This window comes from Pochonia chlamydosporia, chromosome 6 (genome assembly GCF_001653235.2).
Source record: "Pochonia chlamydosporia 170 chromosome 6, whole genome shotgun sequence".
In the NCBI taxonomy this organism is placed as follows: Eukaryota; Fungi; Ascomycota; class Sordariomycetes; order Hypocreales; family Clavicipitaceae; genus Pochonia; species Pochonia chlamydosporia.
Window position 1 is genome coordinate 3048178 of NC_035795.1, and position 23507 is coordinate 3071684.

At 49.7% G+C, this 23507-nt stretch overlaps 11 protein-coding genes across 11 annotated transcripts; 5 read left to right on the forward strand and 6 right to left on the reverse strand.

Annotated features, from left to right (window-relative positions):
* Positions 1 to 649: 649 nt before the first annotated feature.
* Positions 650 to 1447, reverse strand: VFPPC_18064 (F-box domain, cyclin-like protein; the record flags this gene model as incomplete). Its single annotated transcript, XM_022429723.1, has 1 exon — positions 650 to 1447. The coding sequence occupies one exon, from the start codon at positions 1445 to 1447 to the stop codon at positions 650 to 652; it is 798 nt and encodes a 265-aa protein (XP_022285283.1).
* A 1047-nt stretch (positions 1448 to 2494) lies between these two features.
* VFPPC_11127 (methionine aminopeptidase 2B) lies at positions 2495 to 4033 on the reverse strand (the record flags this gene model as incomplete). The annotated part of the gene is made up of 4 exons (XM_018289392.1): positions 2495 to 2551; positions 2607 to 2693; positions 2752 to 3926; positions 3991 to 4033. The coding sequence occupies 4 exons, from the start codon at positions 4031 to 4033 to the stop codon at positions 2495 to 2497; spliced, it is 1362 nt and encodes a 453-aa protein (XP_018140259.1).
* A 383-nt stretch (positions 4034 to 4416) lies between these two features.
* VFPPC_11126 (methionine aminopeptidase 1) lies at positions 4417 to 5819 on the forward strand (the record flags this gene model as incomplete). Its single annotated transcript, XM_018289391.1, has 4 exons — positions 4417 to 4554; positions 4611 to 5030; positions 5081 to 5627; positions 5686 to 5819. The coding sequence occupies 4 exons, from the start codon at positions 4417 to 4419 to the stop codon at positions 5817 to 5819; spliced, it is 1239 nt and encodes a 412-aa protein (XP_018140258.1).
* Positions 5820 to 6770: 951 nt separating this feature from the next.
* Positions 6771 to 9076, forward strand: VFPPC_11125 (acyl-CoA synthetase; the record flags this gene model as incomplete). Its single annotated transcript, XM_018289390.1, has 3 exons — positions 6771 to 7167; positions 7231 to 8562; positions 8625 to 9076. The coding sequence occupies 3 exons, from the start codon at positions 6771 to 6773 to the stop codon at positions 9074 to 9076; spliced, it is 2181 nt and encodes a 726-aa protein (XP_018140257.1).
* A 681-nt stretch (positions 9077 to 9757) lies between these two features.
* Positions 9758 to 12573, reverse strand: VFPPC_11124 (oxidoreductase; the record flags this gene model as incomplete). The annotated part of the gene is made up of 2 exons (XM_018289389.1): positions 9758 to 12201; positions 12288 to 12573. The coding sequence occupies 2 exons, from the start codon at positions 12571 to 12573 to the stop codon at positions 9758 to 9760; spliced, it is 2730 nt and encodes a 909-aa protein (XP_018140256.1).
* A 930-nt stretch (positions 12574 to 13503) lies between these two features.
* Positions 13504 to 14031, forward strand: VFPPC_11123 (hypothetical protein; the record flags this gene model as incomplete). Its single annotated transcript, XM_018289388.1, has 1 exon — positions 13504 to 14031. One exon carries the CDS (start codon positions 13504 to 13506, stop codon positions 14029 to 14031), a length of 528 nt encoding a protein of 175 aa, XP_018140255.1.
* Positions 14032 to 14147: 116 nt separating this feature from the next.
* Positions 14148 to 15116, reverse strand: VFPPC_11122 (methyltransferase - protein; the record flags this gene model as incomplete). Its single annotated transcript, XM_018289387.1, has 3 exons — positions 14148 to 14281; positions 14339 to 14884; positions 14942 to 15116. The coding sequence occupies 3 exons, from the start codon at positions 15114 to 15116 to the stop codon at positions 14148 to 14150; spliced, it is 855 nt and encodes a 284-aa protein (XP_018140254.1).
* A 737-nt stretch (positions 15117 to 15853) lies between these two features.
* On the reverse strand, positions 15854 to 16856 carry VFPPC_11121 (glutathione S-transferase/chloride channel; the record flags this gene model as incomplete). Its single annotated transcript, XM_018289386.1, has 3 exons — positions 15854 to 16386; positions 16584 to 16764; positions 16827 to 16856. The coding sequence occupies 3 exons, from the start codon at positions 16854 to 16856 to the stop codon at positions 15854 to 15856; spliced, it is 744 nt and encodes a 247-aa protein (XP_018140253.1).
* Positions 16857 to 17395: 539 nt separating this feature from the next.
* Positions 17396 to 18775, forward strand: VFPPC_11120 (O-methyltransferase; the record flags this gene model as incomplete). Its single annotated transcript, XM_018289385.1, has 4 exons — positions 17396 to 17696; positions 17745 to 17874; positions 17940 to 18391; positions 18465 to 18775. The coding sequence occupies 4 exons, from the start codon at positions 17396 to 17398 to the stop codon at positions 18773 to 18775; spliced, it is 1194 nt and encodes a 397-aa protein (XP_018140252.1).
* A 1114-nt stretch (positions 18776 to 19889) lies between these two features.
* VFPPC_11119 (nucleoside-diphosphate-sugar epimerase) lies at positions 19890 to 20879 on the reverse strand (the record flags this gene model as incomplete). Its single annotated transcript, XM_018289384.1, has 1 exon — positions 19890 to 20879. The coding sequence occupies one exon, from the start codon at positions 20877 to 20879 to the stop codon at positions 19890 to 19892; it is 990 nt and encodes a 329-aa protein (XP_018140251.1).
* Positions 20880 to 21187: 308 nt separating this feature from the next.
* On the forward strand, positions 21188 to 22308 carry VFPPC_11118 (zinc-binding oxidoreductase protein; the record flags this gene model as incomplete). The annotated part of the gene is made up of 3 exons (XM_018289383.1): positions 21188 to 21446; positions 21494 to 21749; positions 21795 to 22308. 3 exons carry the CDS (start codon positions 21188 to 21190, stop codon positions 22306 to 22308), a joined length of 1029 nt encoding a protein of 342 aa, XP_018140250.1.
* Positions 22309 to 23507: the final 1199 nt, after the last annotated feature.

Below are 23507 nucleotides of genomic sequence, written 5' to 3' on the forward strand. Positions count from 1 at the left end.
AGGCTCGGGGCCCGGACCGGGTCAAGGTTGTTCAGAGGGCAGCTGAGAAATTGAATGAGGAATACCATTTGGCGTAAACTGGCGAAAATGAGTACACAGGGCACGGGTAAGATTGTCCCTTGCGGAGAGCCAGCTATGGCAAGGTTTCATCGGCTTGCTTGGGTGTATGCAGGTTTGGATGATGAGAGCTCTTTTTTTTAGCAAGTTTAGAACGCTATGAATCATTAAGCAATCAGGCTTAACGTTGTCATCATCGCAACTGAGCTATGTGCTGGTGATATCGGATCCAGGACTATGGCATTATGAGTATCTCTCCACTTTACGTGTCCCAGATTTCCACCTTGGTCGTACTTCTTCTCGATTTGGGTCTACAAGCCGATTAGTCTTTCTGGGGGCAACTCACCACTAGTGTCGCAACTGCCCCCAGCCCGACATACCTCTGAGGAATTTGTCGCGGTTACGAAGCTATTTCGTATGTGCGTACGCCATTTTTTAGTTGTACAACATGGTGATTGTCCCAAACCGTTCTGATGTCCATGAACTTGGAGGTAACAATATGCTACCGGCAGTAGGAAGACGGTGACGACTATTTGCTTGCAAGTTTAAAGAATCGCCGGTACTAGTGACCAAATTTTAGATAATCATGGATCTAATGTTTTCTATCCCAAGATTCTATTGCAATTGATGCCACATCTCTACCACGCGACACGGCAATCTCATGCCCCCCCTTCAAAACTCTCACGTCAACAGACTCTCTACAGAGAAGCGCTTCAGCATCTTCTACCAACTCGTCCTTTACAACAATAGCATCACTCTCCGCAGTAATGAGGCAAATACGCCCACCCGGTAGACCCGGTGGTGCATTCGTTGTTCGTCGCCGCCGTAGTTCATCCGCAAGCACTCTCCAGGTTCTATCATGGCGTCTATAGACGAGAGAGCTACGCAGGGAGCTCAAGTACGAAGAGACAAATCCATCATTGTTCCTCAACTGCCATCGAACCACATCGCCGATTCTCACGCCCTGTCGATCAGCTGCGATAGGCACGTCGTCAAAGTCGACTTCAGCGTCCTTGACCTGTTCGGGGACGTCTGCACTCGGAGCGCCATTTCTCGGCTCCAAGCTGCTATGGAGGATCCTTAGGCGTAACCAGTCTGGTATTACGCCTGAGGAGTAGAGAAATTGGCTTCGGGGGCTTATGTGCGATGTACGGATTAGGCCTCCCGGGCAGATGAGGGTCACAGACCGAAGCATACTCGCGTGGTAGGCAGCGAATGCTACAGCCACTGATCCGCCGAGAGAAAATCCGACAATATGGAAGGCAGACGATCCAGTCCAGGACAGCGACGAAGATGAGAGAACAAGCAGGATCTGAGTAGTGTAGAGCCGAGCGTCATGTTTTAAGTCATCTGGCGTATCTGAGTAGCCTCTGCCAAAGAAATCTGTCATAAAAATTGTAAGCAAAGATCATCCCATTCATAGAGTACTATATGAATTTGTGTCTTTCGGAATAGAACTTGGAATGATGATTGTCATCCAACTGTGCTACCGGGGGATAATGCAAGACGCACCAAAAATCATGACTCTGTAGCCCTTTTTGACAAATTCTTTCGCCATATCGCCCAATGCTATACACGGAGTGCTGAGACCGTGCATCATCAAGACTTTCTCCCCATTTTCAGGGCCCCATTCAAACACTTGAATCGTTCCATATATAGTGTTGAACTGTCTTCCTCCAGGAAAGGCATCCATCGGGTACGGTAGCTCATCCTCCGTGGCCTTCGCATCCGCTGATCGTTGGCCTTTGCCTGCTTCCACACGAGTCCTAGCCCGCGTAATCGTCTGCTCTTCAGGAAGATGTTGCACATCGCTAAGAGTTGGTCGAATCTGTAAATATAGAGCGAGGGAGGCCGCTGCAGCGGTAACTCCTAGCAGAGGCGCTTGCCTGATGGCCTGCCGAATTGCTAACAGTGGGTTTAGATCAAACATTCTGGAGAACATGGCATTTACTTCCCGAGACGACTCCCGGATAGCTGTCTAGATAGATATCTGCGGCCCATACCGCCTCAACTCATCGATATTTGTCTGGCATCACCTCGGAGAAGGATAAGCATGATGCAAGGCTGATTATCTCCCCCGGGGTCGGTGGTCCCGCTTCGGCATATCATACGTGGCGGCGTCCCGAAAACCCAGTTTACGGCCCAAATAGGTAGTTTCCGAAAACAACCGAAAGATCGGGATTCCAACTGCCCGCTTCAATCATGTAGGAGCCAAATCAGCGCCAGCCACCCTCAAAATACTATCGGTAACAAACTGGGATCTCATATCACGCCCACTAACAGGCAAAAGTACGATGAGATGTAGACTCGAGTTCAAAGGACTAATCCTAGCCTCAACTAGCAAAGAAAGGAGTGACGCGATGTCTGCCATTAACGGGGCGACAATCAACCCAGAACGTTCCCTTGGATTACCATTTCGTCGGGAGGGTGACTTTTCTCAGTAATCTTCTCCACGACTAATAACCTCTTTCACCGTAGGCCTGAGCAGAATTGTCTGATGTACTTCTATTAATCGGGGATCTTCTGAGTCAATTAGGATTGTGACTTACATGCTCAAATTGGGCTGTGTATGACCCTTTCTGGTCAACCAGAGGGGGATAATCCTCGACAATGCCGGATTTGACTAGATGGTTTAGCTGCATAACTGTCAGCCACGAGAAAAAAAACAACTCGAAGGTTACAGGAACACCATACACCGAGTAGATATTTCTCGTGCCCGATTCTATCCAAATATCGTCGGCAGAAGGGAAGAGTACTAAAATTCTTCTTAATGCTATACAGCAACGACTTTGCTGAAGAGAGATGCAAGTCCGCTTTAGGCGCATCACTGCGTAGAGCATAATGTGAGACTTCACCCTGATCGTAGACCTTGCCTTTTCCAGTACTACCAAAGGGCTCAATGGCGAAGACATCACCTTCTTCCATCTTAGTGGTATCGTTCGTCTTCACAGAGGGAACGCTCTTTGAGCCGTGGATGCTGTAGTGCAAGATGCTATGCCCGGTTATATTCCTAATCGGCTTGATTGGGTAGGTCGTCCCATTGATTTCGCATTCGTAGCTTTCCATGGCTTCCTGAATGTATCCACCAAGCTCGCCAAGTCGAACGTCAATTCCGGCTTCACGGACGCCAGTATTTGTCGCGTCCTTAACGGCTGCAAGGAGATTGTCGTACATCGGATCAAACGCCATTGTGAAGGCGCTATCAACGATGCGGCCATTTACATGCACGCCAATGTCAATCTTCATCACATTATTATGCTGAAGGACAGTCTTGTTGCCGCTATTTGGGCTGAAGTGGGCAGCAATCTCATCAATGTTTAGGCCAGTTGGGAAAGCCATTCCAGCATGAATTGCATCGCCTTCGGATAGGCCATCGTGTCCGACTAAACGACGAACGCTGTCCTCAATGCCATTAGCGATCTCGGTGAGCATCTGACCCGGCTTGATATTTTTCTGCGCCCACTGGCGGACCTGACGATGCGTCTCGGCTGCTTGACGATAATCAGAAAGAAAATCACTATTGAGCATATCTAGATGACGCTTCTCCTCGTTGGTAGTACGATATCGGTTCTCATTGGAGTATTCGACTTCTTCGCCTTTAGGGTATGTGTCGTTCGGAAACAATTGGGACACGAGAACTGACGGAGGTTCGGTCTGGGCAGTCGGAGCCTTCTTCATCTTCTTCTTCTTCTTGTTCTTCTTCTTATTCTTCTTTTTCGTGGCACCAGATTCACCAGCGGCAGCGGTAGATTCAGTGATGTTTTCGTCCGCGTCGTCCTCGGATTCTGCCCCAGAGTCTGCTGCATTAGCACCCCCGGATGTGGTCCTGTTGCCGCCAGCGGAACCATGGGCACTGTCAGATTCTTTGGCTGCCCATGCTCCTGTTAGCTAGTGTTCCTACTATCAAAAATGCGGAAGAGACGTATTACATACCGCTGAGCGCCTTGGGATTATTATCGGGGGCTCTGGCAGCCATCGTGTTTGCCTAGACCTTGCAATTTGGGATGATGGTGTGGACAAGAACGACGGGTGGCTGAGACCCCGCTCGCCGCTAAAATCTAGGATAGCTGCTGCCAACCTCAAAAAGGGAAGGTGCCCGAAGTGCTAATTCCGGCTAGCGGGGGTCTAGTAGCGATGCACCTATCGGGGCACCTCCATCAAATGGGGACATCGATTAACTGATAACATTGAACTTAAGCCATCGAGCCTTCATCCCACCAAGCTCCACCGTTCATCACTTGACTCGTTTTGCGGCGAGGTGAAGCTGCTTTTGAGCGTCGCGAGACCTGCTGACAATCTCTGGCCCTGACCACATTTGGAGTGTTCCACTGCAGCCGTCTTAGAACAGCGAAAGCCACCATGGTCGAGTCATCCAAGATGAAGTGCCTCGGAGCAGACTGCGAAAATGATGCTGGAGCGTTGCAGTGCCCAACTTGCCTGAAGGTGGGCTTGAAAGACAGCTATTTTTGCACTCAAGATTGCTTCAAGAGAAATTGGGTCGGTCTAGGTGTCCTCTCCCCACCAGAGCTTAGCTGAACAATCTTATCCTGTAGAACCAACATAAGGCGGTACACAAGATAGCACAAGGCAAGACACAAAATGGTACCGTCCACAACATCATTCCCCCCTCCCCAAAGGTTGTCTCTAAATGCAATGCAGTGGCTGGATTTTACAATCCTTTCCCATCTTATGCCTTCACTGGCTCCGTCCGACCTGTCTATCCGCTTTCTCCGATGCGAACCGTGCCCAAGTCCATACCGCACCCGGACTGGTCTGTGACTGGGATCCCCAAGGCTGAACGGCGCTTGAATAGGTCAAAAATCGACTTGCTAGACGCCAAAGGGCAGGAAGCAATGCGCAAGGTTTGTAGATTAGCCCGAGAAGTACTTGACATAGTCGCCGCAGAGCTCAAGCCAGGCATTACCACGGATTATCTCGACAAGGTCTGCCACAACGCCTGTGTAGAACGGAAAGTAAGCGCGACTCCCTCCAAGATGAATCTGACTACATCTAACCTTGATAGTCGTATCCTTCTCCCTTGAATTACAATCACTTCCCTAAATCATTGTGTACTTCTCCGAATGAAGTTGTTTGTCACGGAATACCCGATCAGCGAATCCTTCTGGATGGTGATATCCTGAATCTCGACATCTCACTATACCACGAGGGCTATCACGCCGATCTAAACGAAACGTATTATGTAGGGGATCGAGCCAAGGCGGACCCGGACTCGGTCAGAGTAGTGGAGACGACGCGGGAATGCTTAGACATGGCAATTGCGCTCGTCAAGCCCGGGACACCGATACGAGATTTTGGTGCCGTCATCGAGAAGCATGCCAAATCCAGAAACTGCACTGTAGTCGCGACCTGGGGTGGCCATGGCATCAACACCGAGTTCCACCCCCCGCCGTGGATACCTCACTATGCTAAGAATAAGGCAGTTGGGGTGTGCAAACCCGGAATGACCTTCACCATTGAGCCCATACTCGCGCTGGGCAAATCTCGGGAAGTGTACTGGCCAGATAACTGGACAAACGTCACTGTGGATGGTAAACGGACTGCTCAATTTGGTGTGTACAGGTGGTCATTTTGCCAGGCGCCTATTCCCGAACACTAACAAATGTCTAGAGCACACCATGTTGGTCACTGAAACAGGCGTCGAGGTCTTGACGGCAAGAAAAGAAAATTCTCCAGGCGGCCCAATACCAATGCCGGCGACTCCAAGTGACACAGCAAAGACCAATGGCGCTACCCACGCATAGTGTTCGGCCCTGCGATGCGTTACCCGGTTAAATAACATCAGATGGCTTGTGTGGAGCTTTATTTGGGCAGGCAGGCGGATAGTTGCAAGTGAGAGGTTGTCAAACATTTGGAGGTATGCACAGCCAGATGGCCAGTTAAATCGGCAGCCTTGCTGTAGTTACCAACAAATGTACACTGGTGACCGAAGAGTTCAAGAGTACCGAGACCAGACCGACGGCGTAGTAACACAGAGCTCATCTGAAAACAGACCCAAGTGCAACATGGTCAGACGACACCCGACGTGAATGTGAACATTGAAGCTTCTGTGCAGCAAAGTTCGAACATGGCCGGCACCTCATGTCATGCTAAGCTTGCGCTTCCAGATGGGACCATGTACCGGCTACCTAGGTAGTTCAAATATGGTCAACTTAAGGTGCTTAAACCCTGCCGGAGACTGCGAGATGCCAATGAATCGGCGCCATGAATGGGACCAGACTCGGTTCAGGCACTGCCTTTAACATGGGGTTAACCCAAGCGGTAGCATCCATTGATCAAAATTGATGGCACCAACATTTGAAGTCCCCACGCCGAACCGCCGAACTGGCCGAATGGGCCGAAATGCTCTATATTTTGTCAGGGTGCGCCTGGTGCCTGCATGTCAATGGGTCTGGTGCGTTAGCGTAGGCCTGGCAGTTTTTCACCAGACGTAGATGGTGTCCTTCGATTATTAGAGACAGCACCCTTTAAAATACAGAGTAAAATGTTTTAGCGTACAGGTTGAAACATTACACTTAGTACCTATTACGTTTATCATTCATATGATTGTGTTCTGAAATACAGCACTTGCTGCAACCACCACGAGCGGCCGCTGTCTGAGCCTCGTATACATTCAGTAAGACAAGGAAACCATTGTACTTTTCACGACCCAAGGCAGCTTATCAGTTGACTTCCTTGTTTCGTTTCATTCCAGAATGGACCCGCCATTGCCCGTACGGTCGCATCTCCAAGATGAAATGCTACTAGAGAGCTTGAACAACCCAGAGGACTTCTGGGCTCGCCAAGCCGAGCACCTTTACTGGCACAAGAAGCCCGAAGCCACATTGCGAATGTCACAGAGAAAGCTGCAAACAGGCGAGTTTCATCCGACTTGGGAGTGGTTCTCTGGCGGCGAGATATCAACGTGCTATAACTGCCTTGACAGACATGTAGCTGCAGGCAACGGAGACCGGGTAGCTATTTACTACGACAGTCCGGCTACAGACACCAAAGAGACCTATAGCTATAATAATCTCCTCAGCGAAGTTGAAACCCTAGCTGGGGCACTGAGGCAACAAAATGTCAGAAAGGGTGATGTGGTGATGCTGTATAGTACGTACACACTTGGGCCTTGAGACTAGTCGCCGCATCTGACTTGACTTACTCAAAATTTAGTGCCCATGATCCCAGCGGCTCTAATCGGAATGCTGGCAGTTAACCGTCTCGGGGCCATCCACGCCGTCGTATTTGGCGGCTTTGCAGCAAGTGCCCTGGCTCAACGCATCGACTCCTGCAAACCAGTGATTCTGCTGACTGCCTCGTGTGGCATCGTCGGGAACAGACCTCCCATTGCGTATCGACCTCTGGTGGAGGAGGCAATTAGCCTGTCGTCTCATAAACCGGGGCGTGTTGTGGTTTGGGAGCGAGAGCAATTACCATGGCGTACGAAATCCGTTGCATGTGGTGGCACTCTATCTCGATGGCTGCAAAGACTTGGCCGTTTTGCAAGGTTGACCAGCGACAACTACATCTCATGGCAAGGCATGGTGAAGAGGGCAAAGGCGCGCGGTGTCAAGGCGGACTGTGTAGCAGTAAACAGCAATGATCCCATCTACATCATCCACACTTCTGGAACGACTGGAACTCCCAAGGGAGTACCGCGCGATGCGGGTGGCCACGCGGTGGGATTGCATTTGTCCATCAGCTACATCTTCAACATCCACCAAGGAGATGTCGCCTTTACAGCTTCAGATATTGGATGGGTGGTGGGACATTCCTACATCCTGTACGCACCGTTGCTTGCGGGAGCTTCCACCGTCTTATATGAAGGCAAGCCAGTTGGAACGCCTGATGCATCCGCCTTTTGGCGCGTGGTGGCAGAATACAAAGTCAACACAATGTTTACTGCGCCGACTGCACTTCGAGCCATTAAACGCGACGATCCTGACAACCATTTCCTCTCTAAAATTGGCGAGGCCGGGGGCCTACGATCACTCAAAGCGCTCTTCCTTGCCGGCGAGCGTTCAGAGCCCAGTTTGATATCCATGTACCAAGGGCTCCTCGATAAATATGGCGCACCCTCTTCCTCTCACGTCATCGACAACTGGTGGTCAACAGAAGCAGGATCACCTATAACGAGCAGAGTTCTCAACCCGCACGCCGCCCTAGATCGTGACTCTAGCGTACGGAACTACAACCCTCTACGTATTAAACCTGGGAGTGCTGGCAAGCCAATGCCGGGATTCAACATTCGTGTCGTGGATGAGCAGGGTGATGAAGTACAAAGAGGCACAATGGGTAATATTGTCTTAGGGCTACCTCTGGCGCCGACGGCATTCCGTACACTTTGGGTAGACGAGGAGAGATTCTATCACAGCTACTTGAAACGATTTGGTGGCAAATTCATGGATACTGGAGACGCAGGGTGGATTGATGATGAGGGCTATGTTTATGTGATGAGTCGAAACGATGATGTGCTAAACGTCAGCGCGTATCGACTATCAACTGGTATGCATTTGTTAAACATCTGGAACGAACAATTCCCTGCCTGCTACTAACTAACATCACAGGGTCCATCGAACAAGCCATCTCATCGCACCCACTTGTCGCAGAATGCTGTGTGGTCGGTGTTCCTGATGAACTCAAGGGCCAGCTCCCATTCGCATTCATTACCCTTTCCACGGCGAGCCATCCCGAGTCCGCACTACCAGATGCCAGGATTTCACTTGAGATCCAGTCGCTTGTGCGTAAGCAAGTCGGTGCATTTGCGTCGCTAGGGGGCATCATCCAAGGGAAGGGCATGATTCCCAAGACACGATCTGGGAAGACGTTGCGACGAGTACTCCGAGAACTGGTTGAGAATGCTGTTTACGGAGAATTCGCCAAGGTGGTTATAGTGCCTAGTACAGTGGAGGACGCGGTCGCGGTGGACGTAGCCCGAGTCAAGATCAAGGAGTATTTCGAGAAGAGCGGCAGCAAGCACAGGCCGATCGAGTCAAGGGAAACGAGAAGGACGTCGTAAGATTCCAAAGGCTTCTGGGATTGCTGAGCTATTGCGGCTTAGCGACAATAAAATATATTCGGGGTGAGTCTACAGAAAGGTTCATTCAGCTGGGGGACATTGGCAAGAATAGATGTGACGTTCTTGGAAAAGTGCCATTGTATGCAAACAGGCGAGAAGTCTCTGCTGGCAATCTCGGCTGAACGATCTTTAGCCGCGTCCATCTTATCATCTCGCTAGCTAATGGGGTGCAATTCCTCGCTTTGTTTGGCTGTCTTCTCTGCCTGTAGATATCTATCTGTTGTGGTTTCTTGGTCTGTCAGCACTATGCGGTCAACATAATAATACTTTGACTGGAAATTTTCCAAGGGCTTAGGTTAGATCGACCTCCAGGCAGTCTGAACTGGCAGCCATGGTGGTCATTATTCAGATGAAAAAAACGTCTCCCAATGCCGGGCACCGATTCCCACGGACGAAATAAATACAGTCAATTTGAAGGGTCATAGCAACCATCTTTCCAAGGGATTGGTTCATATGGACATCATGATGCACAACTCCCCTATTGTTCATGTTCAGGGCTTACATCACGAGCGGTTTTACAACAACTTTCAACAGAAGCAAGCTATATTTTGCGATGATGTTCAACAGTACATCCAATATCTAGATCCTGAACTCATGAAAGACAAGATAGTCTGTAGAGTGCTAGTACCCATTAGTCGCCGCATCCACCGCGAGGGCAGTCGATACCAATAAGGCACTATGGCTTTCAGGTTCCGGGAGATCACAGGCCGCAAGATCAACGCCAGAGAACCCAGCACTTTTGAGATGTTGACTCCATTGCTCAGGAGACTGCAACGGACTTTCCGTTCTGCCGTCACCGACACCAGCCCACCAGCCCGAAAGCGAGCCAAAAGCCATGTTGAAGTAAGGAGTCAACCGAGTTAGCTCTACAAGGCCGAGCTTACCACCAGGTTTCAGCAGCTTGTGAATGGTTCCCAGTGAACGGGTCAGAGACTTCGTGGCATGGACAACATTCGCGGCAATGATCAAATCGTAGGCATGCTCCTCAAATCCCTGTTTCGCTGCATCGTTTTCGACATTGAGAGTTTGGAACTTGAGCACACGCTCCCACTTCTTCAAAGTGGTTTGGCTGGTCTTGAAGAAACCGGGAGAGATGTCGGTGTACATGTACTCGGCGCAGAAGGATTCCCCGTTGGGGCTGCATGCTTGGAGCACTTTGAGCGTTGTGCCTCCCGTGCCAGCGCCAATCTCCAAGATTCTCAGGTCCTTTTTCTTGCCGCATAGAAATTTTGCATAATCCGCCATGTATTGGTTGGGTCGCGCCCCTTCATCGGAATGGTACATTCGGAACAGCAGGTCGTCTCTCAGGATATGGGCCAGCGGATGAGTCTGGCCGGTCAGCATTCGAACAAGCTCCGGCCCAATCCGGTTGATGGCTTCCCCTTCGATACCAAGTCTGGACGTCAGCTGGTCCATGTCAGTCTTGGTGCTTGGCCCCTGTTGAATGAGAACCTGTCCCGATTCTGACTTTACAAAATCTTGTAGGACTTGCCACCAGTAGGCTCGGTGATCTTGCTTCACAGCCAGTCCACGATCGTGGATCTCTTTAACAGCCCAGTCGATGTAGCGAGCGCAGGCAGCAGAGCCAAGGTTGAACTTTTCTGCTGCAGTCATGCCAACTTGGTCGGATTGTAGTGGCATAACGGCCGATTCGAGCATCTCAGCCGTAATAGATGACGTGATTGACGAGCAAGTCTTACCTGGGGCATCTTGGTCCGTCTTGTTGGTGACTGAGAGAGGAGTGAACTCCATGCTCTCCCATTTCGTGTCGAGTTCCTTGTTGAGCCACAAAAGCCAATTCTGGACGCCACCAAAATAGAACATAATGTTGGCAGGCTTCCCAGGTATATTTGTGCCAACGAACCAGGAGCGGTTTTCCTTGGCGGGTTGCGATATAAACACCGAGTTCCAAAGTCCTTCATGATGGTCAGACCATGCATGCATAGCATTCTCCTTCACGTTTATCACGGCCAAGTTGTTTTCCTCCATGTGACGAATAGTTTTGCCAATCCAGTTTACTGATAGCTCTAGTGGAACTGGCAAGTTGCCCGCAGGCATGTGAGGGCCGCAAACTATGAACATATTGGGGAACCCAGAGACAAGGACTCCAGCAAATGTTCCAAGTCTCTCAGTGTTCCAATATTCCTTCAATACTTTTCCTTGGCTGCCTTTGATGTCAATCTGGTTCATGGCGCCAGTACCGGCATCGAATCCAAGAGCGAAAATGATCATGTCGAACTCGTGTTCGGCTCCGGAATGAGTACGGACTCCATTCTCGAAGAGATCAATCTCGTCACGGCTTATATCAACCAGGTTAACGTTGGGCCGGTTGAATGCCTCGTAATAAAAGTGCCCTGAGGGCGGGCGCCTGGCCCCAAAGGGGTATTTCGGACACAGGAGTTCCGCCTTGTCTGGATCTTGGACAATGGCTCGAATCTTTTGACGGATGAATTCCGAGACTTGCTCATTAGATTCCGGGTCCATGAATGCATCATCAAAGGTTTCGAGCTGAAAGTTGAAACAGCCACGTTCCCAACCATGGTCAAGGATTTGTCTGACCTTGTCAGCGTCACCTACACTCTTGACAGTTCTCCCTGATGCCTTGCATGCCGCACCAGCAATGTTCATTGTTGCAAGCTCCCAAGTGGCTTCATGGTTCCTCTTAATGTCGACAACCTGATACTCATCTATGGAATGATTTCGCCCTGGAAGCACGTAATTTGGCGTGCGTTGAAATACTGTCACGTCTTTGGCAATGGGGGCAAGTTTGGGGAGGAGGTGGATTCCCGTGGAACCTGTGCCAATTATGGCGATACGCTTACCATTGAAATCAACCTCGTGTGCTGGCCAGTTGGAAGCCTGATACCACTCGCCAGTGTAAGAGCTCAGCCCAGGGAATGGCGGGTTCTTTGGAATTGACAGAATCCCGGTAGCTGGTAGGAAGTAGCGACAAGTCGTGGACAGTCCATTCTCAGTCGTGATGGTCCAGATATTCTCGGCGTCGCTGTAACTTGCGGCCGCGATTCGGGTACCGAATTCGATGTACTTGCGTAGGTTGTAGCGGTCTTTTTTTATATATATTAGTAAATGAAAAACGGCCTTGTCTAGTTTGAAAGCATGGAGGATGACCAGTGAGCGGAGGAAGACTGACCAGCGATACGACCCAAGTACCGTTGAATCTCTTCCTGAGTCGGGTAACGTTCATGGTACTCCCATTCCTCCAACAGCTCCGGTGCAAAATTTAATATGTATACCCATGCTTCGCCATCGGTGCGTGACCCGGGATAGCGATTCCAGTACCACGTACCCCCAACATCGGATGCAGCATCAAAGCACTTCACCGTCAGGCCAAGCTGATCAAGTTCCCAGAGAGACCGAATACCACTGAAGCCTGCACCGATGACGACAGCGTCGTAATCCGCAACTCTCCTCGACATTATCTAGACAATCCAGGAAGGCAGACGATGAGATAACTTGGTGTTGCAGAATAGACAGAGAAGGACATAGGCGGTACGATTTGGTTGGAATTCTTGGTGTTAAGTTGGTCTGATTCGAGACTCCGAAATCGACGTATACAATGGTACTAAGTGTTTAGTTCTAGCCGACGGTTCATTGCCGAGCATGATAAGTTGTCTGCCGTATCTGCGAATTGGCCGCGTCGGTGTCGGCAGGTTCCAATCGCCGAGATACACAAGGCTGTTGATTGCCACGAATCTCCTGTGATGAGGCTGTGATGAGCCTGGTGTATTAAACTGACTAAATGTGCAGGCAAAAGAGACCCTTATTTAATTTCTACCATAAACATATTCTAATGAAGATTTGGCTACATAGCGGCACTAAACCAGTAGGCATTCCGGAATGCCCAGGAACATGGGAATTGAGCACCACCTCAGACGAATACACCCAGCCGTCTCTCATCTGCAGATTCGGATGAATACACCCAGACTCGCCGCCGTCTCTTGTCCGCAGATTCGGTGTTGAGTTCGGAAGGGTGGATACACTGACCTGGCCGAATCAGGAAATGTCCACCGAGTTGAATCCGCCGAGGGGAGACCCAAGACCATTTCTCCCTTCGGGACCACTTGGAGTTTAATAAGAGCTTGAGCCAATGTGACAACCCGAATTACTCGTAATATCCTTGGACCGAATCCCACTGGGCTGATCAAACAGACCAGACCCCTGCCAAAAACCGGGACCATCGTTTAAGTGCAGACTCCCATATTCTAAAGGCAAGACTAGCTAGTATTAAATTTCGCCCGTCAATAGCTGGAGAAGAGTCTGGTATTAGTATTTGATTCTATTTACTCCGTAGCTCAAAGCCAGTTCACCCACGTAACGCAAAGCAGCCACCGGAAACAAACTGAACAATGTCATCCGTGCTCAACCAAGACAACACCCCAGACCTAGGAAGAGCCATACTTCGCCTATCTCCGCTCGTTCTCTCCTCGGCGTCCCTGATGTTCAGCTGGTCTCAGGACATTTCCTTCAGAGCCTTCCTGCACCACTCGCTGCGCAACGATCCCGCCCATCCAAGTGGCAACATATTGCCGCGATATCTGCCCGCATTCATGAAGCCTGGGCTCTGGGGAATTGGCTTGACCTACCTCCCAGCCACCGCTCTCTGCATCGTCAATGGTTTAAGTAACCAGACCAGTGAGGTTCGCGGCTTCTACCTTGCTGGAGCCGTCTTCAGTATCGCTCATTTCTGTTGGGGCCCTTCCATGTTTGCTATTCTTCGCCGTATTGGGGACCCCCAAACCGCCGGGGTACCCAACGAGGATGCGCTCGAGACTTGGCTGCCCAGACATCATAGTCGAACTCTCTTGGTTAATGTCCCGGCGTTCTTATGCATTTTCGCTGCCACGTTGGCTACCATCACTGAGGGCCTTAAGTAGGCGAGAAGTGACCAAAAAAGAATATAGAGTTTAGCTACTAGAGTCATTTCAGACCGTCAAACATGTTGTAATGAGAGCATGTAGACGTCTTTTAATAAGACAACTATACAAGACATTTATTTCGCAGGCTTCTGGCCCCAAACTACAGAAATGGGCCAGCTTCCTCCGTATTCTATCAGCTCTATCTCCAGACGTTCCAAGAAAGTGCTTGCTTCATCGTCAGACATAGACTGCAAACCACCGGGGAGTCCTGCAAATGATCTTTAGTATCGGACAATAGCCAGTAGATGAATGAAAAAATCCATACCCATGTTTGCCCCAAGCAGACTAGCGGCTGAGTCCAAGGTGGACTTAATTGCTGTTGCCCGGATATTCGGATCAGGCACTTTGGCGCCCAGAGTTCCCGGAGCCTGCATCGTTCCCACGCGTTGGAAGCCAGCGGCCATAATATGCCCTTCCAAGACTGCCGCGTCTGCCAAGTTCCGGGGAGCTCCAATCTTTATGTGCAGCTCGTTTATCAGCTCGACGAACTGGTGCACAGCAGGACCATCGTCTTCGCCAACCGTGCTCTGCATCTCGACGAGTTGAATCCATCCGCCAGGCTTGACCAGATTACAGAGTCCTAATACCGCTTCGCGTCCTTTAGTCGCCGTAGCGGCCAAGACAAAACGCTGATGCACCACATCGAATGTGTCAAGCCATGAATCTGGGAATGGCCCCATAACGTCTTGTACTCGAAGCGCTATCCCCTTGGGCGGCGGATCCGGAAATCGTTCGTCGGTGATGTCGAACCCATTCATCGTGCAGGTCTCAGGTCGTGTAAGTGTCTTTCGAAACTCAGTAAGCCAGTAGCCTGTAATTTGTATCAGAGGAAGCTAGATATGTTTAGTCTGCGCTGTAGTGGGCTGACCATCAGAAGTGCCTGAATCAAGTATCTTGAGGTTGGGCCGAGTAACATCGAAAGGTGCTAGCAAGAGACTCCCCCCCATAGCCAACTTGACCACATGATGGTTTATCTGAAGGCGCTCATTCTCACCCTCTGAGGCGGCAGGTTGAGGAGTGTTTTCGTTATCTGCTACGGCCATTTGGGTGTCTGAAAATACTGAGTGTTTCTCGCTTCAACTACCTGACTCCGAACTGTGGCGAGCCCTGCAGATATAAGTGCCAACACCCCTCATTTTAATGCTGATAGGTGGATATCCTTCTAAAAGCACTTATACGTAGAAATGTCGCCAGTAGAGCCACCGACTTCGGATATGTTGCTGCCCCCATGCCGACATTAAACGATGCACCGATAGGACGGAATAGCAACTATTTAGCAAGTCACAACAAAAGTTTGCCAATGGGAGAGTTCCCTTTTTAGACCAAGCACTTGTCACACCTTCTTTCTGCCGGGACCCTCAGATTCAATGATATAAATTGTGCCCATTTCAAGTCACCACAGTAGGACTGCCTTGTTTGGTTAAATGTGCGATACATTCGGTGCCCATTGAGTAGCAGTCGATTAGATTATCCAGCGAAACGATTAAAGGAATCAGTACTGCATCCACAACTTTTGTGTATCAGAACAAGAACCCCCTAGAAACACACATCGGGCCATGCCAAATACCATCATACACAGCAATGCCAACTAGTCCATCTAATACAAATACCAACAACCAAGAATGCAAGCGAATATCTTGTATTCGCAATCGTTTACTAGCTCGCAGAATTCATCCATCACAGCCAGCTGTTCGCATCAGCCAATAACCAGTGCTTTGTCTCTCCCACAGCCATACTCTATTATATTTCTTTTATCGGAAGTGCCTTTCTACAGCCACATCTATGATTTAGGTTCTTGAACATGATCATCCTGGGTAGCAGAGGTAGCAGAAACAGCGGCATCGCCTGGGCCAGGATCGAGTGGCGCTGTCTTCTCCGGGGCAGTATTGGTCAGTTTAGGCTCCTCAAGGAACTCAAACTTGTCAGTCACGGCTGCATAGATGGGTTGATGGATAATGGTCTTGTACCAACGAGACACATTGGGGTTCGCTTCTCGCCAGGCCTTCCCGTAGAAGAACTGGAAGCCGAGGGCAATAATCCCAGCACAGAAAATGTCGGCAAGAGTAACAGATTCGCCAACGAGAAATGAGTTGGTTTGTAGGTGCTCCTCAACAACATCAATGGCCGCCTGGGCCATCATCTCATATTTCTCAACGGACTCCTTGTTATAAGGGATGATGCCTATAAGAGCAAGATACTCTTCGACGATAGGCATAATAATCTCAGAGTTAAAGAAGGACATCCATTTGACTATGTCAGCGTACTCCTTCTTAGAATTTCCGAGCAGAGTGGTCTCTTCGTTCTGAGAGGTGACTAAAATGACATTAGCCTTGGTCTAATGGACTAATATATCAACAATGACCCAAGAGCCAGGCGGAGCGTTGGGAGGCAGGGCACATCTATAGATGATACATATATTTATATCGGGCCATCCGCATAACCTGAGATATTGCAGACATCTTGCTAAAGGGGGATTCAAGGACAATGACTACTGAGGGGGTTGGACGCACTGTATATGGCAATAGCAATGCACTCAAAGAGCTTGAAGCCGTCTTCTCCAATGAAAGCAGGAACTTTGCCTAGCTTGCTAACCTTGAGGTGCTCAGGAGTCCGAGGTTCTTCGCAAATTTTGAGTTCGAGATTATTCGCTTTTGCGACCGCCTTGATCGCGATGGTACGGGGATGGTCACCCTGAAGTGGAATTATTACACCAGTGAAGTCAAAGGAGTGGAGGGATTTAATAGCGTACATACAGGAAAAGTGTATAGAGTGCCAAAAGCCATTTTGACTGATTCTCAGCTGATCACTGAAGCGGCTTTGATGGGCCGTGTAGGGTGTGATGGATCGCCTGCAAAAGGTTATCGCCAAGAGAGCCTGTATTTGGCACAACGTCGCAATGCGATAGCCCACGGCTAAAAAGAAAATCTATTCGACTATAAAAGACATGGAGTCCATTGAGACCCTCGTTATCCCTAGGCCAGCTGCCTCTTGCCGGGCATCTTGTGTTCGGAACAAAGTTCAATTCGGAGACTTCAACCAAATTAGGCTAGCTCGCTGGAGAACTACTGGCTTCCGAGAACCGAATAGGGTAACAGGTACCGGCAGGGGCCGATGGCAATCAATTGGTCGCCATGCCGAGAGCGAGACTCCTACAGTTCGGACTCTGGACTCTGGTAATGAGAATGAAGCCGCGAACAATCCATAGTCAGGCCCTCCGTAGTATGATTTAACATATTTGAATGAGCGATACATATGTAAATTTACAACCCCGAGTCACGCCTAAACTGGTTTACAGAGATCCCTAGTTATTCCATCGTGCAGAATGGGTAGCTATACAGCAAATCTAGTCGAAACCCTCGACGCAGTCGATGCATCGACTTTGGATGGAGATGATGCCTCGCGGCTACAATTGGCCATGGCGGCCCGCAAACTTTTTCATAAACTAGAGACGAAGGAAGAGAAGACTATACGTCTTGCCATCGAAGAACCTGTTGTGTTCTCTGCTATCCAGGCTCTCATTGACGTTGGTCTCTGGGAAGACTGGACTGGTGCTGGTGGAGGCGAGAAGACTATCGAGGACCTTGCCACAATAACCAAGAAGGATATTGATCCGGAATTACTGCGTAGGTGTTCTACTGTACAGCAAGTATATTCACTGACACAACTCTCAGGCCACCTCCTACGACTCCTAGCTACGAACCACGTTGTCCTGGAAGCCGGGGAAGATCGCTACGCGCCGACCGCATTTTCGCTCTCCATGGGTGACAAGAGTACCCTCGTTGCGCCAGCTCTTCGCATACGGTACGCATGTCATCCTTTCTAAATTATTTAAAGCCGAGTGAAGTGAATTGACCATCACGCTGCAGAACCGACCACATCGCCCAGTGTGCCCATCACTTCCCCGAGTTCTTGGCTAATACCAACTACCGCAAGCCTCTAGACGACAATGCCAGTTGCTACATTGATACGTTCCCTGAGAAGAAAAACTTTTGGGAAAGATGCAAGGCAAACCCCATGCATCAAGAGAGCTTCTCTTCATTCATGCTGTTATGGGGCAAGCATAAAAGACCGTGGCCACAGTTCTACGACACCAAAGCGCTGCTCGAGGGCGCTGACTTGAGCGATGGCAGCGCATTCATCGTAGATATCGGCGGACACCACGGTGTTGACCTCTTACGTGTGCTCGATAAGCATCCCGACGTGCCTGCAGGGTCCCTGGTGCTCGAGGACTTGCCGGAGGTTATCACTTCCGTGAGTCTTGCCACGGACAAGATCAAGGTTATAAAGCACAGCTTCTTTGAGCCGCAGCCGGTTAAAGGTTAGTTTCTCGCCTTCAGCGCCCATGTTGAGGCTTTATTTTCACCGACCTGACAAATTGAGGGAATGTGAAGGCAGCCGCGCCTATTACCTGCATGCCGTCCTACACGACTGGTCCGACAAGGTGTCAATCGACATCCTGAAGAACGTTGCGGCGGCCATGAAGCCCGGCTACTCTAAGGTGCTGATTCATGATATCGTCCTGCCAGCAACAGGAACTACCTGCTACCAAGCTGCGTTGGATTGCCTGGTGATGCAGGCCTCGGCCAACGAAAGAACCGAGGCTGTGTGGAATAAGGTGCTCGCGGAGGCGGGCCTTAAGCTCCTCAAGTTATGGCCAGATGGCCGAGGGTATGAGAGCCTTATTGAAGCAGAGCTGGCATAGACTGAAGTCGTGGGAATCCCGTAGAAAAAGTAAAAGGTGCAGCTCAACTGTAAACAGATGGACTTGGTCGCGCTTGTTACACTTGTTTCTGTTCATCAGGCTATTTCAGTTTCTGGACAGCACACCCACGCAATTGCGCATGCAAAGGGAACTTCCTGGCGCCAGAATGCAAAGTTGAACTGTATGGGATCATGTGCACTCCCATATTAGGATAGACAAACAGACAAGGTCGAAAATGGATTGAACTGGTTCCAGATACTTTTATCTGCGGTGATCGAAAGCTGAGATGTATTGTCTAAGTTGTTGTTATTGCTGTGAATGTGTAACTACTGAGTTGCCCGTTGTGCGGAAGTTGCCTGCGCTGAAGCTATACAAAGACATAACCAGTGATTCAGTAGCCACGAGGCTGCGTTTGCCCATTCCTTCTTGCAAGGTAACAGCCATTTTTCTTGTTTCATGTTAAGCCCAGTTATGTTGTAGGCGTTGCAGAGCTACGTTGACAACTGAGCTACCTCACTTTAACAGCTCGGAATTGGCCAACAAATAGCCTGTTCCGGCCGGTACTTCGTGAACAAATAGTGAGGAATTACTCACATTTTCCCAGACAAGGACAAAGTACAACATGGGGCTATTGAGAGTCTTTCTTCTTCTAAAACCATCCGTACAGCCCTTGGCGATTTCCCAACGTTCCTAATAGGGAGGGTTGTGCTGACTTGCCACAATCTGCTGTCTCAGCAAGAGTGGCAAAGACGGTCAGATGGCGACCATTCCATCATAACCTCCCAAGTCGACAGATTTTGCGAGACAGCGGCAGCAGCCCATCATTCTATCAGAGAAAGTGGACGATGAATATGCTTTTGAAGGCGAATACTGACTGTGAATCAACCTACTCAAGTATCTTATCATAGCTCTTGGATCACAAAACACTTCAGACCAAGCTGGCACCGGGACGAAGACATTGGATATTATGCAAATTTGGCTACCTTCATTGTCGGGAAAGCCTCATCGAACATTTGTGGGATATGTATTGCAACCAGGGTCATTGTTGGGTGCCAGCAAAACTTCACACTGCGTATCGAGACGCTCTTCATGTTTAGAACGTCAGCTCCTCATATTAATTATCTTTGCCAAGGACATAGCGAATCGTCTCCCTGATAGTATCCTCCTCTGTAATCCCACTCGCACGCCAACCCAGCGCTCGCAACCGATCAGCTCTAGATCGAGAACTTGAACCCCAGAACTTTGGTCCCCATTCCCAAATCTTCGCAACAGCGCCCTCATCAAGACTGTCAACATCAGTATCAGAAACATACCCCTGCAAGTGAAGCTCCTGACCAACAATCTTGGCAAATTTTGTGAACGAATCCTCTCCCGCTTCAACAAAGTAATATCCATCCCGACCCCAATCCACCCTACTTTCCGTGCTTAACGCCTCCTCCACTAACAGGAGCAACGCAGACGATGCGTCGCTGACGTGGCAATAACTCGATACGTTTCTCCCGGCACCTACTACAAATACTTTCCCCTGGGACCGTGCCCCCCGTAGATACGGCTCAATGATCTTTGACTGCGGAGTGATGTGTCCTCTACCTTTTCCGTACATGCGAGGCAGCGACACAATAGCGACTTTGGTGTGTGAATGCTCCGCTTTCGCTATGATATCTTGTTCTATCGCTGCGTGAAGCCGATCGCGTGGCAGACTCAGTAGCTCGTCCTTTTGAGCAGCGTCACTAAAGACCTTTGGATCGAGGTCCCCAGCAGGGATGGATGGATCAATGAGAGATGCTATGCCAGAAACGTGCACGTACGTAGCGCCTGGATGCTGGGCGACGCCGTCAAGTAACGCGAACGACATGGCTTCGTCATCTGTATTGGCGATTTGGACAACCACATCCGCTTCTTTTCCTTCAGAAATCAGAAGTTCGCGCAGGCTGCCCGTGGTGAAAACACACTTGACATTTGGAAACTGAGAGTTGAGCAGCGCAGCCTGTTGCTCAGAGCGAACAAGAGCCCGGACTTGATGCTCGGGATGCTGTTGCTGCAAGTGCGCAAGAAAATCGCCACCAACATATCCCGCCGCTCCTGTAATAAATATGGTTGGCATTTTGAGACAGCTTGTGATGTTTCTCTCAGTGGCAAGTCGGGGTGTAAAAAGTCAAGTACCGGCCATCCTGCCTTTATCCTTTGCAATTTTGTGGCTGAAATATATCATTCAGCCGGTGGGATATATACCTCAATATTGGCCTAAACACCAATAGGAAAGATAACGCGAGAAGCATGTGCAAACGAAATACGTCTGCCGTCTCATCCGTCTCATCGCGGGGTCATAACGCATAAGAAATATTGACACAAATTCTTCCGTGTCCCGTTCCTCAACACTTCAACCGTCATTTATCAGGCTTCGTTTACGAAATGAAAGCAATTCGCATCAAGGCCGCTGGAACGGCTGAAGTCCAAACGGGCGTTCCGGTCCCCAAACTCCGCGACGACTACATCCTGATCAAAACGGAGGCGGTTGCGCTCAATCCCACGGACTGGAAGCACATTGACTTTCTTGCTGGTCCTGGGGCGAGAGTCGGCTGCGATTACAGCGGTATAGTGGAGGAAGTTGGTTCCAAAGTGCAGAATGGGATTAAGGTTGGGGATAGGGTGGCGGGAATGATTCATGGGAGTGAGTTTTCACACACTATATAGGACGATGTGCTGATGTGGTTGAAGGTAATCCTTCGAATCATGAGGACGGGTCGTTTGCAGAATACGTCGTTGCCAAAGGAGCGCTGCAGATGCGAATCCCGGATACTTTATCCTTTGAAGATGCTGCGACCCTTGGAGCCGGCATCATAACAATGGGACAAAGTTTATATCAATCTCTGGGCCTTCCACTCCCGAACAATCCTTCAAAAGAGAACATTCCCGTTCTGATCTACGGAGGAAGTACCGCGACCGGCACGCTGGCTATCCAATTCGCAAAGTTGTAAGTCAATTCCTTCTGCGAGCCTCTTCACCACTAACTGAGCAGGTCTGGTCTCCAAGTCATCGTCACATGCTCCCCTCGCAACGAGAAACTCGTCCGCGATCTAGGCGCAGATTTTGTATTCGACTACAAGTCCCCAACATGCGCAGCGGACATTCGCTCCGCAACCAACAATCGTCTCGCTCACGCGTTCGACACGATTGCATCGAACGACTCTGCGCAGATATGTTGCAGTGCTATTGGTCCCCAAGGCGGCAGGTATACGTCTCTTGAACCCATTGAGAAGCTTCCCCGTGATGATGTCACCAAGCTTAATACCATGGCTTTCACTGCCGTGGGCGAGGCTTTCGAGATTGCGGGCTTCCAGGTCCCAGCGAAGGAGGAGGATTATACGTTTGCTGTCATCTTTACGAGATTGGCGCAGGATTTACTCGCGCAACAGAAATTTAAGCCTCATCCGGTGAGTGTGCAGGAGGGGGGGTTGGATAGTGTGCTTGATGGTTTGCAGAGGATGCGGGAGGGGAGGGTGTCTGGTGTGAAGTTGGTGTATCCTATTTAGTGTGGACTTTCAGCGTGTGAAGTATTCCTGGTAGTTTTTGTAAAGTGGATTTTAAGGAGAGTTTGCAAAGTTAGATATCCTTGTAGCAGGGAAGCATGAATGTTGCTTCTTGAACGCATATCAGTTGCAAGCACAGGGCAATGGTGTAAATCCAACCGGGCTATGTTAGTCAATTCACATCCATGAGGTGGATGCCTGGTTTGTGTACTTCTCAAGCAACACCATGGTGCGTCTACTGCGCCATGAGCCATTTGAAGCAACTTTGATTCAGCCTGTTCTCTTCCACCAGCATATCACCGTATGCGAGATTAGGCTAAGCACTTGTATGATGATGCCGACATGGTGGTTCTCAATCTATTAGAGAAAGCGAAGTGATACCTAACGGACTGAGACACGGTATGTGATATTGCGACCAAATAAGAAATGTACCTTATGATGGGTTGGATACAGACTGCAGGAGAATGAACTATCATGGCGCAGCTTAGTCGAATGCAACGCATCATATATGATTCATCCCGCAAAGGTCAAACATCTTACTGTCCAAAAAGACGGAAACGGATGAAACACATGCAGGATGTGCAAGCGAATACCATCATATCAAGTACGAAATGCTCAAATACGAATAAATTCAGGCACCTCAATCGATAAGCGCGTTTTTGTTCAGACATGTCTTATCCAACAGACCACTCCTTGCTCCGCTCACTTGCCGCCAGCCAATTCACAATAAAACCCAACATATTGTCCGCGAAACAATACAGCGCAATTTAACGACATCCGAATATACCGCAGTCAACATCATTATATCACCCGCGGTGAAAACATTCCAGACACATAAAAGAAGCGCTCATCCCAGATTCACCACAACAAATCACCCATCAAACCAATTCCACAACACTTCTCATCATGAAATTTCCCATTACGCTCCTTTTTGCCACCGCCATAGGTGGCGTGGCCGGTCTCCCCGTCGCGGTCGAGAATAGCGTCGCTCCACGAGGGCCTGGGGGAAGTGCGGACAATATGGCGCTTCTGGGTCGTAACTATCAGGAGGATGCCATGGAGAAGAGAGGCGACGAAAAGGCAAAGCAGAGGTTTAAAGAGGGTGCAAGGGTCGGACCTCAACGTCCGTCAGGGTGGTGAGGGAAGATGTGAGGTGTGAGAAGGAGAGAAGGAGATGGAGAGATGGAGAGATGGAGAGGAAT